This window comes from Ammospiza caudacuta, chromosome 1, assembly GCF_027887145.1.
Source record: "Ammospiza caudacuta isolate bAmmCau1 chromosome 1, bAmmCau1.pri, whole genome shotgun sequence".
NCBI lineage: Eukaryota > Metazoa > Chordata > Aves > Passeriformes > Passerellidae > Ammospiza > Ammospiza caudacuta.
Genome location: NC_080593.1, coordinates 130,816,951 through 130,832,446, shown reverse-complemented (window position 1 = coordinate 130,832,446; position 15,496 = coordinate 130,816,951). Strand labels below are relative to the sequence as shown.

The 15,496-nt window shown below is 45.8% G+C and overlaps 1 protein-coding gene across 1 annotated transcript in view; it reads right to left on the bottom strand.

Annotated features, from left to right (window-relative positions):
• Positions 1-1,118: 1,118 nt before the first annotated feature.
• The window catches only part of NCALD (neurocalcin delta), a 58,044-nt gene continuing 43,666 nt past the window's right edge, over positions 1,119-15,496 (bottom strand). Inside the window, exons 3-4 of the mRNA XM_058803905.1 lie at positions 11,406-11,511; positions 1,119-11,220 (exon numbers count right to left, since the gene is read on the bottom strand). Of these exons, the coding sequence (XP_058659888.1) occupies positions 11,123-11,220; positions 11,406-11,511 (204 nt within the window). The 3' untranslated portion in view covers positions 1,119-11,122. The remainder of the gene's footprint in view (positions 11,221-11,405; positions 11,512-15,496) is intronic.

Sequence of the window (15,496 nt, the reverse complement as noted above, 5' to 3'; positions counted from 1 at the left end):
TCCTCCCTGAGGTGGGAGCTCCATTCCAGGATTGTGGGAGTGCAACTGCTCCAGCGCCTGGGGCAGATGCCTTTGCACAGTGAGAGGAGGGACAGCAAGGGTGGTAAGTGGAGGATTTTAGCCCCCCTGTACAAATAAACAACTCCTTATACCCAGTCTTTTTATGCTAAATCGTATTGTGGCCCTAAAGGGAGGGTGGGGGGAATGTACATCACAGGGAGCCTGGCACACTGGAAACTTATGTAATAAAATTTGCACTGAGCACAGGAGATACCTGAATACTGCAAATGATGCTTCATTCAGTCTTCAGCCTGTCTCAAGCTCAGATTAATGTGCAGTTCCACAAATAGGCATTTTTGTTTAATCTGAAGAGGAAGTAGGCACTGGTTTCTGTTACTTTCCGGTAGGCTTTAAACTACTTTTTGGACTCAGCTAATCCCAGCTCCAAATTTAACTGAGTTGAAAATTTGGGGAGCTTAAGGAGCATGCACAGAAGCATCAGCCAGCCCCCTCCAGAGCTTGTCTGAGGCTGGCAGGAGTCCCTGCTGTGACAAGCTCTGCTGCTGCCTCACCAGCCACATCTCAGAGCAACTAACCACAGCTACATGCCCATGGTCCCTTGGCACATCCTGCTCCCTTGATGCTTATCATTTTATCCCCTTATCATTAGGGGATAAAAAACTCCTCTAAACCTGGAGAGAGATTTATCTATCACAGGGAAAGTTGCTGTCAGTCAGCTAAACTGCTCTTTCCAGCTTCAGAGTACCAGAGCTCTCAACTTTGTGCTGTCCTTCCTTTGCTTTTATAACCCACTCCATGATGTCCTACTCCTTGCCCAGCTGCTGGCTTTAGCTGCTGGAACAAAATCTGTGTTAGCAGTGGAGCACCCAGCCGGCTGCAGTGTGCCAGCCCAGTGCCCGTGCCCAGCTCCAGCCCTGGCTGAGCCCTCCAGACTGACTTGCACAGCTCTGACTCTGTGCCCACAGCAGTGAGCAGGACAGGAGGGCAGTGAAGGCAGCAGGCAAAGGCTTCTCTGGGTTTTTTTCCCCAGACCAAGGAGCTACGTGAGGCTTTAGGACTCCACCATGAAGGGAGTAAAGCACACGGCACATCATCACTAGCTGCAGCAGAATGTTTATTAGTAGGAAAGAACATTTAGGGGATTTCAGTAGGTGAATTTTTTTTGAACTGTTGGTATCCACCACACATTGGTTTTCATCAAGATTGTTCAAGGTCACATATTTATATAAGAAAGCAATAATTAATATTTAGGTGCAATCAGTAATTCCAGTATGAAAAAGCACCGTGTCACAAAACAATTTACAATACAAAAGTCTTCAAAATCTAACATTTAAAAACAATATATTTGTTCAACAGTAATAACAATACAGTAAAAAAATTTTTATTTCCCTTCAAACAATACTGCTTATATATTTTGGCACTCAGAAAGAAACTGTCACAAATGTGCCTTTTTAGCCACACAATGCTGTTTTGTGAGTGTCTATATAACAAGGAAAAACATGCTTTTGAAGTCAGTCATTTTGCCAGGTGCAGTTTGAACTGCTTTCTCCATTAAAAAGGAAAAAAAAAAATAACCTGAAAGAAAAATAACTCCTAAGCTGCAGCATGTCTTGTCTTTTGGCCCACAACACAATCTGGAGAAGCATCTCAGACTCAGTCTATCCAGTAAGTCAACCCTGCCTGAAAGACTGGATCTGAGCCCCACTTCATTCTCCAAACCTGACAAGAAATGTAGACCTAAGCCATTCAAATGGTCCTACCTTTTAGGCACTGGCCCCAAGTTCTTCTTATATTAAGCACCCCAATAAGATTCTGACCCTAAAATTGCTGCTCAGGCTCTTCTTTTCCTTCATTCCCCTCAATTTTAGTTAATTCATTTTAAAGTCACTTGCACAAATTGTCTTGCAATGTGAGCCCACTGTTGTTGTGCTGGCACAGCCAGCAGTTCCAAGGAAAACCACGTTCCTAGGAGAATGCATTGGCTGAGCTACGGGGTGAGGGAGCCCGATGCCAGCGGGGTGCCCGGGACAGGGGACATTCCTCCCAGGTCTCCTCTGGGGCCAGGGCTGGCACACAGCGTGGGAGGGAATCACACAGCTTGAACTGAGAGAGGGAAAGACAAAACTAGACTTTTCAGGAAGAATTAATCTCCACTCCAAACTGACCCCTATTAAGAGAGGAATGCAGGTGCTACATGCCGGGTGAAACACCGGTGCCTGCGTGCAGCTATGGCAGCCCCTGGAAAGGGCTGATTCTAGTGAACATGCAGTCCTTGGTGCTATCTCTAAAAGCTGAACAATAACAAAAAATTTAAATAGTTTTTACATCTTACATCAAAGATGCCACTACAAAAACACAATAGTATCACACATTAATTAGTACAGTCTTAAAAATGCAAACCCAACGCTGGTAAGACTCCCATACATTCTGCATATCATATGTACAGAGGAGAAGAGCTTCTCGAGAGGAGAGGACAGTCATAGAGAGATAATTTTCTGTTTTTTGAGTACGTTGCATAATACAAATACATTATCAGCAGAAGAAAACTTTATTCTAACACTAAGGGCTCAGGAAAGGTCCTAACTGGAAGTTAATAGCTGGGGGAACCGTGCACGTGCTGGGGGGCACAAAACATACACAACCCTCCGCTAAATTCTCCGTCTTCTTTGGTGGCCTGATCATCTACTTTCCTTTTATCAGGCAGGTTTGACACGTTGCTCTGTAGGTACAGACTCCCAAAGCATGGAGCAGCACAGCGCCATGTCCCCAAAAGCTGCCCCTGGTGTGCCTGGAAGCCACTCGCCTCCACGTGTCCTTCCCATGGGTTTTGCCTGGCAGAGACCAGCTGGAGACCCAGGATACCACCAGATGAGCTTACAACAGAACCAGGGGGGGAAATTAACACATCACAACAGCTAGAGGCAACAACACACAGGACACTTGCAATACTAGACAGCTGTAAGAAAAATATGTGGACCAAATTAATTTAATTCATAGTTGTCTCTCTCCTTTCTGAATAGTAAAAGTCTTCCTTAGGATATGTAGGTTTGCTTACAAAGCATTCATCTAGATCTAGAGAGGTATCTAATTTTGCCAAGACACAGGATATACTGAACTCCATGCTGCTGCAGTGAGTCTGCTCATAGCAGATCATTACAAGTTCGATTTGTTGTGTCTGTTCTGTGCTGCAATGAGGCAACAGCCTGAGGGAACAGGGAAAGCTCTCCCTGTGGAATGGTCATGGACCTAAATAGGAACTGGGCACTTTGATCCATTCAGCTCTTGGTCATGTTTTATCTCAATTTATTAGATTCTGCAGCATCAAAAGTACCTGCCCCAATTTAAACAAATTGTTGTGATTTAATCCCAACCAGCAACTAAGTCCCACAAAGCCACTCATTCACTCCCTTCTAGTGGGATGTGAAAGAGAATTGGAAGGGCAAAAGTGAGAAACCCATGGGTTGAGATAAAGACAGTTTAATAGGGAACACAAAAGCCCCATGCACAAGCAAAGCAAGGCATTCATTGACCAGTTCTCAGGGGCAGCCAGGTGTTCAGCCATCCCCAGAAAAACAGGGCTCCATCACAGGTAGTGTGACTTGGGAAGACAAATGACATCACTCTGAACTTGTCACCCTCTTCCTCCTTCTTTCCCCTACCTCTTTACATGCTGAGCATGACACCATGGTCTGGGGTATCCCTGGGGTCAGCTGGGGTCAGCTGCCCTGGCTGTGTCCCATCCCATCTCCCTTGTGCACCCCGAGCTCCCTTGCTGATGGGGTGGGAAGCTGGAAAGTCCTTGACACCATGTGAGCACTGCTCAGCAATAATGATAACATCCCTCTGTTATCAACACTGTTTCCAGCACAAATCCAAAACTGACCCTCATTCTAGCTACTGTGAGGAAAATTAGCTATATCACAGCCAAAGCCAGCACACAAATGTGTAACTACTTTTGCATCCATCACATCACTCAGCAATATTTAAAATCAGAAGGTATTAAGTACTCCTGTCAGAGGAAGACAATATTGGTCACTTCAGGTTCAAGAGAAAAATAATGCTGAATACACAAATATTAACTACAAGACTGCTTGGAATTGAAGTGAGCAAGCGGAAGAGATAAACATATTGCAATGCAGCTCAATTTGTCTCCTTGAAGCAAGTGTGCACACAAATAAAATCCCTAAGATAATTAAGCTCTTCATTTTTACCAGGCACCATGTGCCCAACTCACTGGTAATTGCTCAGTCAGTTCTGCTCCCGGGGTCTTTGGGACTTCTGCATAAGAGCTGAAGGACCAGCAGGGCTAAATCTAAGAGGATCCAAAATAATGAAATAAATCACAAACATGTCTGCCACATGAATAAGAAAATTAAACACAAAATACTAAAGAAACAGTAGTTTGTATACTAACATTGAGCATGATGTCTTTAGTAACCTTCCTTAGATCCTTATTGGATTGAAACCCTGGATGTGATTTTTCTTTTTCTTCGGATACTAATAAAAACTATTTGGTTGCCTTGGAAATGGGAATAATGACAGGAAATAAAAAGGCGCTGGTGGCAAGGAACTGCAAGTTCTCCCCCAAACTACCACACTGGACCCTTAATTAATGTTCCCTCTGAGTGCAGCCAATGAGCAGCACAAATGAAGTTTAGAATCGAAGAGGATTTTCTCAGGGGGGTTTACTGATCACCATCATCCTGCCATCCCATTTGGTGGGGAACATGAGGCCAGCCCTGAGCACTGCTGGAACCCCTGTCCCCAGGCAGGAGAAAACCAGAGGCCACACTCCCAACACTCGTTTTTGACAGATGCAGGAAGAGTTTCTGTCTGATATAACTTTGCCAAAATTGTCTCTTGGTCCACAGCACCTGGGTGCTCCTGCAGGCCTGGGGCACCTGCCCACTGCCTGGGGAAGCTTGGGGAGGAGCTGCTGCTGGAAGAAACCAGCTCTCTGTGGAGCAAACAGGGCAGGGGAGAGCAGCCCAGGCACGCTCAGTCTGCAGTGCCTCAACAAACACATACACTACCATGAAAACCAAGCTGTTTCAGAGGTTCAGTGTGCCCTTAAAATGTTTAATACTGCCATTACTTAATGATAAGAGATAAATAGTGTGGTACTCACAGGTGGGCCAAAGATGGGAAACCAAATCAGAAGCTGCTCCATTTAAGTGCATTAAGCTTGGCTCCTCCACATGTCAAGGGCTGGTGTTTGTTATTTGTTCACACAGAGGCTGGGAATGGCAACTGGGAGGTGGCTGCAGAGACTTGGAGAGCTGGACACCCTGAGCACATGCCCTGGGAAGGTGAGAATATCTTTGGTATAAGGTCAGGGCAAGAGGGGAAGATCTGAAACATCTCAGGTGCACAGTGAGTGAATACTGTGCACAGGGTGGGTGGGTGGCTGGTGTGTGCCTCCAGGACAAGGGAGCCCTTAGCCTGCCTGATAATGTCAGATGGCCATGTCTGTGGCAGGACCCAGAGTCCCCAGCCTCCCCACACAGGGCTGAAGCAGCCCAGGAGGTACCATTGACTGGGCTGGAGTAGAGGAGCTTTTCTGTGCTGGCTACTGCTAAGAGGGTTTCACTGTGCAAATTCAGACCCTGGGCTACAGACAGGGATGTCCTCATAGTTTTTCATTTCTCTAGTCTTTTGTTCACTACAACTCAAGCTCTTTGTTTTTCTTATTAGACAGAATTTTACAGGTGATAGCTTAATCCCAGCTACACATTGAAATAACACGATCTGTAGGAAACAATGAGAAGCTCCTTGCATCTGGCCTTTCCAGCTTGTTAAGATATGGACAGTACAGCTGGAAAGCTTTATACCTTATCCTTTGAAAATCCTCACCCTGGAAACAACTTCTTAGTATGGATAATTTGGAAACAACAGTAGCAAAAGCCATGATGGAATAGGGATACTGTTTAGATTCCCATAGAATGCAGACATATTTTCTGCAAGGGGTAAGGAGATTGACTGTGCATCCAACTGATGGCTCTACTGCTCTGAAAGCCAGAGACACCTATTGGCTTTTGCAGTCCCTCAGCAATGGTTCTGGTTTCTAATGTCACTGATTTCCATGCCAGTTTACAGTCCCTGCTGTCTTTTCTATGTATTTAAAACACAGATGTTCATTCCACCATCCCTAGCCTGCAAAATGACATCTGGTCTTTGAGAATCAATGGAGATTTCCCTTCTTCTGTCTTCCACTATGACCAGGAATGAACTCCCATAGGCAATGGTTTGTCCTCAGCTGCACTTAGGGAAAACCTTATGCTCATCCTGGGAGCTGTTTGTTCAATACCTGCCAGGGTATGGTGAACAGCTCTGCTCCTTAATTTTGGAGTATTTTGCCAGCACCTCTGACAGAATATGCAGCAGACAGAGCTGCTCACATAGAAGGTGCCATTTCTAGTCAAGCCCCATCTCGAAACCCATTGCACCACATGCCTGACGTATCACTGCTGTTTATCTTATCTGCCTCCTGCACAATCAGTGGGAAACTCTGCATGCAGCTCGGAGCACTGCTCAGCCCTCTGGCACTTGACAAGTTTCTCTGCATTTCCAAGTGCAGGTTCTGCCTGTGATGCCAAGAAAACCAACTTTCCCCACTTTCCGACTCCTACATGACATCCCGCTTAGTGAGACACAGAGCAAAGAATGCATCCAAGTACTTCTGCAGAGGGCAGGTGAAATATTCTTCTCCACCAGTCTTGCACCAGGCACCTGACATCTGGCTGCCATGCCTGGAAACCGAGGGAGCACCGTGGGGAAGATGAAAGGAGGTGCTGGTGTACTGGGTGCTCAGGAAGACTTGTCCAGCCAACAATCAGACCAGTCTGACTGTCTCACTTGGCACTTGTAGGCTAAACTGCGAAAGGAAACTCCTGAAGGATGCTTTCTCCATCCTCACCTCCTATATTGCTATCATGTTGCATCTTACACCAGTGGTGGTGAAAAAAGGGAGAGTTTTAAAAGGAGGAGGCAGCTGAGCTCAGGGCATTGTTCTGGGGCAGGAGATTCCCTCCTCACTGCCACATGTCCCCAGGGACCTGCCAGTTGTCACCGTGTTCTCTGGTTCACATGTACTGAGACGTGTGGCCAAGGCCATCTTCTCATCTTAGCTTAGTCTGCAGATTAGGGCTCAGCACCAAGATACCAGAGTTCACCAAGTTTCCATGAGTCAGCTGAGACAAGGTTCTACTCACAGCAATGCAAGGTAATGTGACTTAACCTGACCTGCAGTGAAAGAAAATCAAGCTAAGCAGCATTATTGCACTTTTGCCACCAGCAAAGAGAGAAGCCCTGGGCTCATCCTCCAGGGGCAGTGCTCAAACCACAGCACCTTGGGCATGTGTGACTGCTTCCTGTGCTGGTGTGCAATATTTCTGCACACAGACCTCCTCCAGCTACAAAGTTTACATACTTCTGGCTTACTGTTTTAAGCAGCAAAAAACGTGGAGGTCATGACTTATAACACAGAACAAAAAAGAATGCCTCAGGAAGAAGATAGAAATCCTACAAGCTCCTAAGAACTGCAAGGGAACAGTATAGCTCTGGGTACCTCAGAAATATCATTGAATTGTGAACTGACAGGGCTTCAAATAATGTTGAAACATAAATATTTCTTCAGTCCCTCTCAAACTCTAAGCGCTCACAAGAACATGTGTGTTGATTTTAAAAGGGTTGTGTTCCCTTTTCCCCTCCCAAAGCACCCTAAAACAAGGAGAGTATTGCAAAACTCACAAGTCATAGTCCTCACTCCTCATCTTCTGGCCCAGAGTTTGACAAGCTGGCTGGGAATGTCAGCTAAATGAGACTGGCATTTTCCATGAGTTCAGTCTACATGTGACATATGCTCATTAATCCCTTTGGACAATACATAGTGAAGAATGCCTTGTGCATATGTGAGAAAAACTAGAGAATGCATATACAAAATTGAGAAGTCATACAAAATAGCATGCGCTGTCTGCCATCCTTCCTGTGTGGAGATATTGCTAATGAATCACTCAAAAGTCTGACTTACTGTGCTATTCACTTTGACTTCAAAAGCTTTACGAAGGCAATAATGATTACAAATGCAAATGACAGCAAAGCAGAAAAATTCAGTCTGAGGCACAGCACACCACTGCTGTCCTGCTGATTTGAGGTCTGCAAATGTACCTATCACAATTTCAGCTACAAATCACTCTTTAAGTAGATGCAGAGGCAGAGAAAGAAAGGGGATAGTTAATAATTTAAAATAATACCAATCATCAGTGGCAGTCAGGTAAAAGAATAACCCTAGCTCACTCTGTAAATGTTTCTACAATAGCCTTATCTGCAGCTATGTCCTCTGCAGCTGTAAGCTAATTCTTATTATTCCAAATGTTGTGAGCTGTGGGAGCATTACATCTCTGCTGGGGTCACAGCACAGGCTGTGCTTTCAGACCTGTGTTGTACAGGAGTAGCACAGGAGGCGAGCCTGGCCCCAACACCCCAAAACTACCGAGCAAAAACAAACTGAGAGATTAGGTTCTGGGCCAGAAGTGCCTTGTAAAATGAAAAACAGGTGGAATGCAGTCACTTAAAGAAAAGGCAACATTTTAAAAGCTTCAGTCACATGCAGCTGCTTTCACAGCACTAAGAAGAAGATGGAACCGTAAAGGTATCCGAGCTCCAGTAAATGCCAGCTCCCACAGGTCTGGGCTGCTTTGGATGTGGGTGCCTGCCCTGAGCCAGGAGGTTGGAAATTCAGCAGGGATCCTGTGGTGTCACCTTGTCCTGCCCACGCAGGGGTGGTGATGGAGCACCCCCAGAGAGGCTGGGGTGGCAGCACGGTCATTCCCATCTGGCAGAGGGTGTGCAATCCTTTGCAATCCCCAGAGTCTGGCCAGGCATCTTCTGCTGAAAAACAACCCTCAAGTACATGACTTTCAAAATCCAAGAGGTGATGGACATGAAGAGAGGGCCAGAACGTGTCCAGGTAAAGCAGAAAATTACCTTGAAGAAGGTAGACACAGACTGTCCTTTGAAGGGGATTTGTGCACATGGTGTCTAATCAAGATTTGGGAGAAGGAGATAGAAAATATTTTCATCAGCCAGAAAAACTGGTGCAAAACTTGCCAGTGTTGCTCATAACACCTGAAAGTGCTGGGTATTAAAATCTGTTTGTGTCTGTGGCTGGGCCCCCTTTGCTTTCTTATTTTCCCACACTCAGCTTGGCTTAGCTCAGTATTTTGATGAATGTAATGGAAATATATCATCAACTGGATTTTTGTGATTGTTTGAGACAAAAATGTGTGCTTGAAGACATTTATTGAGTGTCATTAGCCACTCAAAAATTTTAGTACAATTGATTGACAATGTTATTTTCAATTTACTTTTATTTTCTCTTAAAATGCTTTGCCCTTAACACCCAGCAAAGCAAATGGTATGGGAAAATTAAGTATAGGATTGCTTCTGTCAGTTATTGTACATGCTAGCTAGTGTTCCACAGAAGATTACTTATGCTCAAATACTTATTCGTGACTTCTAATTAGTACTCAGCTAATCATCATCTGCAAAGCAGACTTCTTTTACTTGGTTTATTTTAAATTAAGGCTACTGGGGATTAGCATTTACAAGGTCACTTGACAAAATGCCAGCTTTGCCTGTCAGACAAAGGTTACTCTAACGAGCTCATGCATTCCCAACACCGTGCCTGCCTGCATGGGTAGCTCTCCAGCAGGATCACAAAGCAGACTTCAGCTAATGACTGATTAATGCCAATTTAGTCAGCATAATGCCTCCTGTTGCTAAAGCTTTTCCAGCTTTTCTCTTGCAACAGCGCTTGTGAAGTCCCTAAGAAATCCCACATGTGTATACTAGCTTTGCATACAGCAACTTTGACCAAAGGATAAAATTCTGCAGCAGCAAATTTCAGATACTCCTGCACCTAGGCGGAAAGATAAACATTCAACATTTCTCTCAAGAGCTGTTCTTTTTTTGTTTTAATTTTTATATATATAAATATATCATAAAGCGTACCATTTCCTCATTTCAGTACAGATTTTTTTGAACTTTACTAAAATAAATGAAATATAAATGCTACAATTTTATGTTTAAAACAAGTTTTGATGACAGCCTTCCCCTAAGAGCAGGCCCAGAAACTCTGTTAGCTACATGGAGAGAGACAAAAACACCCCCAAAACTTCCTGCTATGCAAGAGCATTGAGAACAGCAGATGTGCCTTAGCTGGAGCTGCTTGCAGGTGTCTGTGAGTTCCTCACATGAATGCCCACTCTCCCTAGTAGCAACTGCTTTATTACTAACCTGAAAATTTCACATTCAACATGTATCTCGCTTAAATTCATTGTCAAGACCCAGCTTTTCATATCTGTGTCTGCTTTTGCTGATCCCAAACGGCAAGAGGTATTGTCAGCTGTGGATTTGGAGATCAGGATTGCAAATTGCTGAATTTTCAGATAAAGCCATACGACTTCAACCACTGTAAACCTAGTAAAAAAAGTCAACCTTCATTTTGTCCCTTCTTCACAACCTGGAAAGTGTTCACAGCATTGAAACAACGAGGCAGAGGAGTGGATGATACACCCCACACGTATTTTGCACTTTCATACTTCTTCCCAGTCCTGTCTTTGATCTTAACTGGTGCCTCCTGGACAGGAGAGGAGGTTCCAGGTGAATTCTACCCCACCCATAACAACCCCTTTGGTTCAGCCTTACTACACTTTCAGGTCCTGCAGGTGAATACTTAACAACTAAAGCAGCAATCTAAAATCTGTCAGTGTGTCTTGCTGCCAAGGGGTTTGTTGTTGGTTTACTCCTCCTCAACATGTTACTTTCCAAAACACATACAAACTAACAAACAAACAAACAAAAAAAAGAAATTTTAAAAACAATGATAACACCACAATATCTGTTTAGAACAGTACTGCCCATGCTCTGGACAAATTGTTAAGAGCAATTCAGCATTCTTATAATTAATCCACAACAAAATAAGCTATAAGATGCCACAAATGAAGGCATAATTGGCCATACAGAGGCAACACTACCATGAATGTTGTTTGGCAAGGAAATAAAAAAAAAAGCAGATAGATAATTCATCCAAAGTACGGGTTCAGAACTGCCCGGCACTGCTGGGATCGCACTGCAGGAGTCGGACTATGGACGGGTCACTCTTGGCGCCGCGGATGAACTCTTCCAGAGAGAGCTTGCCTGGAAAAGAAACACGCTAACTTGGAGCACCTGGGGGCTGCAGCACACCTGGCAAGCCTCTGGGCAGGCACGATGGAAGGGAGCTGGGGAAGCCAGGGAAATCCCTGGGAGAGCAGCCCTGGCGGGTGCAGAGCTGCCTGCCCGCCCCTGCTGGCCCTGCAGGCTGTGCCCCTGGGGGCGCCTACCGTCACGGTTGGTGTCCATCTGCCGGAAGATCTTCTCGGTCCTCTTCTCCGGGGTTGACTCATCTTCTGGCATCTTCATCACGGAAGAAACCATCTTGTAGATTGCCTGTGTAATAGACAGTAGCAAAAAGCTGGTGAGAAGCACATTATCATCTTGATGCAAGGGTACAATGATCGTCTCGTGACAGAACCAGGCAGAAATGTCCTCGGAGCACCAGCAAGACCTGCTCTTTGATGCTGGAGGGTGTTGGGTGGCAACAGTAGGTGCAGCTTCCCTCTTCAGTGGCACACTTGTTTGTGGAATACTGTGTTTCTTTATTTAGTCATGGGCAAACACCATGCGGGTTTTCACTAGGGTGTGGACATCTTTCCTTATTAAAACAGCCTTTGGACAAATTTATCACCTGTACAGCATGTTGGGCAATGGCAGCTCCAGAGCCTGGAGGAACAGCCAGACCACCAAGGTCTTGTCCCATGCTGTGATGAATCTCTATGCTTTGGGCACACAGCTTCATCCTCACCACACCTGTCTCCCCACCCTGCCTTTGCTTCTCCCCCATCTCCATTCTCTCCCTCCCTGTGAGCATCCTGTCTATGGGGAGAGCAGTGACTCCTTGTATTTGCAGCATCTCACAGATAACAAAGACTGGACCATCAGGGAGGTGGCCTTTTCACTGGGGGTTGATGTGCGTGCACAGCTCAAAATCCCTTCCACAATTTTCTCCACAGAGACCAGATGTTCTGGTCCTACAGAGCACCACTACCATCCACAGCTATTCTCTGCACAGACAAATGCATTAGCCACCTTTGGTACCAGCTGCCCCTGAAAGAGGGGTAAGGTTAATTTTAAAACAAGGATGAGGATCTGTCTCTGCACTGGTTATCCAGACCTTGCTGGCAAACATAAGCATGCAGCACCAGAAACACCAGGGCTTTGTGTGGTGTCTCTGCAGTGCCACACCTCGGAGCAGCAGCACTCAGAGGGCTGCAGGGTGGTGGCCATGTGGAGGGGCAGCACATCCCAGCCCAAGGCAGCATTGCCCTGGTCCAACTGGCCCCTTGTGCTGCCCACTGCAACTCACTGGCTGTCACCTGGCTGCTTTAGTGATTTGTTCTTCCTTTCCTCCTGCTTTGGGAGGGGGGTCCTTTGTGCAAGCCAAGATTTCTCATTGGGTTACCCCTCTCCCCTCTTTCCCTTCATGAAGTCAGTCTGTCTAGCAGCTCAGATCATCTGGCTCAGGATCCCCAAGGACTGGCTCCAGGAATGCAACAGCACAGATGGAGGATGCCACCAAGCAGCACAAACATTTTACGCTCAGACTGGGGAGCAGTCCCTTCCTTGGCCATCCTGCTGGCTTCTCCTCTGCCAACAGCTCACCCTTGACATCTCCCAGGAGAATTAGTGTTCCAGAGTACTGGGCAGAGCCTCAGGAGAGGCGGGGATGCTGTCCACACCACCATGACACTCATACCAGGAGCACAGAAGAAAGGATGAACATGCAAGCATGTAAACAGGGATGAGGGAACCGGGGGAAGGAGGCAATAGGGAAGGAAGAAATGGAGAGGGTGGACAGTAAGAATTTAGACCTTGCTCATCCTCATCAGCATGCAAGGCTTGCAAGGGTCAGAGCAGAGATGAGGCTTATAAATCTGCCAGTGTTTAAGCATTTGAAGCTGTCTGGCTTTTGTCTGGGGTAGGAAGAGAGGTGGAGGGGTCACTCCCTCTCTCTGGGTGAGAGGACAGCAAAGCAGAGAATCTGCATTGAAAGTGTGGGAGGAATGCCCCAGACTGGGAGTGAGGGCATGTTTACCCTGATCAAAGTAACCATAGTAAGAATATGCAGATTTTTAGGACAAAAAAAGCACTTCAGGATGACTTCATCCTACAGGGTCCTTTTCACAGAGGCGTGTGAAGGGAATAAGAGATGAGATATTCTAGGAAAGCCAGATGGGAATAACATAGTGAGCGTTCTTTTCATGCTGAAAATGGTTACTCTGGACAAATTCTTATGTCCTTACTCAGAAGTTCATTGGGAAGTTTTCCCAAAGTAAAAGCCAGCTAAAGCTGATTAAGAACCTTGAGACTTGCCCCATATTAATTCAGTGCAGCTACACAAAACTCTTTATTGTACGTTTGAAAGAGCAAGCTCTGAAGGGAATTTGGTTTCATGCAATAATTACATAGAGCTGGGCTGTGCTAACCATGGCCTAGGACCTGGCCCTGAGAGGCTGCAGGGGCTCCACTCCACATGGAGTGCAACTCTTGGCCTCCCAGAACCTGGGCTGAAAACCACCAGTGGCATTCTGCACTGGAAGCTGATGCCTGCCAGCACTCTCCTGAGTCAGGGCAGCTTCATTAAGTGAACTTCTGTCAGGAGTGCTCCTTACAGCTCCCTGGCACCCTGAATGCCACCAGGAATTGTGCCTCCAGAGCCCAGGACATGTCACCTGAGCAAGCACAGGCTCCTGCTTCATCTGCTGCCCTACTGATCTCCCTTGATTTTCCAGCTCCATGTGGATGAACAGCAGTGGGTGATTTCAGGGCAGTCTCATCCCTTTGCCCATTCACACAGGTTTTGCTCCTCGTTGCTGGCTGCCACTGCTGCACTTGGGCCAGAAGCTTTGGTGAGCTGCATTTTCCTGGTACACTTGGCAAACTGGCAAAAAGCTCATTTTGGTGATGGCAGCAGCAATGAAAGCACACATTTTCAGTTGATCCTTTTTACTCTTTTGAAATAAATTCTAATGGCCAGAAGTCTCATGAAGTGAATGACTTGTCTGAAAAAAATTGTTTTCCTCTCAATGTCATCGAGATTTTTGACACTGCCTTTACAGAGCTTCTGCTTCTGCTCCTTCCCATACCAGATTTTGTTTCTTCCTGGCTTGCAAATAAGCTATCCCAGCACGTGAAACGTGTGTGCCCTGTTTTTATTAAACTGAAAGTGTTATTCTTGTCTCTGCTCAGTATTCTTAAAATGCCTTTTGAGTCCATATAGTGAAAAAATGTATCCTTAGAGCAAGGTTTCCATCTCCCATTTGAACTCTTATTTTAAGAGACTAGCCAAATATGTCCTGCTTCAGCAAGGGGAACAAATCTTGTAACTGGTTTGCAGCTATTTTTGAGTGGACTGGGCTATTTAGATTATAGGTAAACATATGGGAGACATGAAAAGCTTGAGACATGAATCTGAGAGAAGCTGTGACAAGGTCTGTCAAGTGGGCAGGCTATGAAGCCTCTTCCCACAGCAGTCTGCAGATGTGCTGTGCCTGGTGAGTGTAGCAGTGTCCTGTGGACCTTCTTTTTTGAGGCTCTACAACTGTCAGCACACCACTAAAGTCCTTCATCTTCCAAACTGTGCAGTTGGCTCCATGTGGATCTCTAAGCAGGGATTTTTGGAGCCTGGCCTGGGGATGCTCATGGACAGGCATGGGGAGTGCCCTGGGCTGGCTGAGGGCATGATGGGGTACAGAGCTTAAAGGAATGCAGGTGCTTTGCCATCTAGCAAGGAAAACAGGCCTGAGAAAGCTGTCATGGACCACTCACCTTCCTCTCCTTGGCAGCTGGCCAGTCACAGGGGCTCCTGTGGGACATCCTAACCAGCAGCTCTGCTGTGCCAGGGCTGCTGCTGCCACTGCTACCTCAACCTCCTTAATGCAGTGCAGGAGTGCAATGTCTGCAGGGCTGTCAGATTAGGCCAGAACAATGGAAAGATAATGCAAGGAAGCATCAGCACAACAGTGAAAATCACTGCAGAGAGAGGGATTTCAAAGCACAAAAAAAGCAGACTGAAAAAGAAGGAAACTGCCTTGCCCCTATGCTATTTAAAATACAGTAATCCCACAGTAACAGGGACAGTATTTTTCTGTTAAATTAAGACTTTTAGACTAAAGGTGTTTCTTTCAGCATTCATTTTGATGTATTCTCAGGAAAAATCCCAATGAGAACATAATCCCATTCTATCAATTTGAAAATGTATGCTAGATAAGGGACTTGCAATGGGTTCCTTTGAGACATAGAGATATGTCAGAGTTCTGATTTTCACTCTCAGAAAAACTGTGATGGCTGAAGGCCCCCAGGAAGCCATTTGATA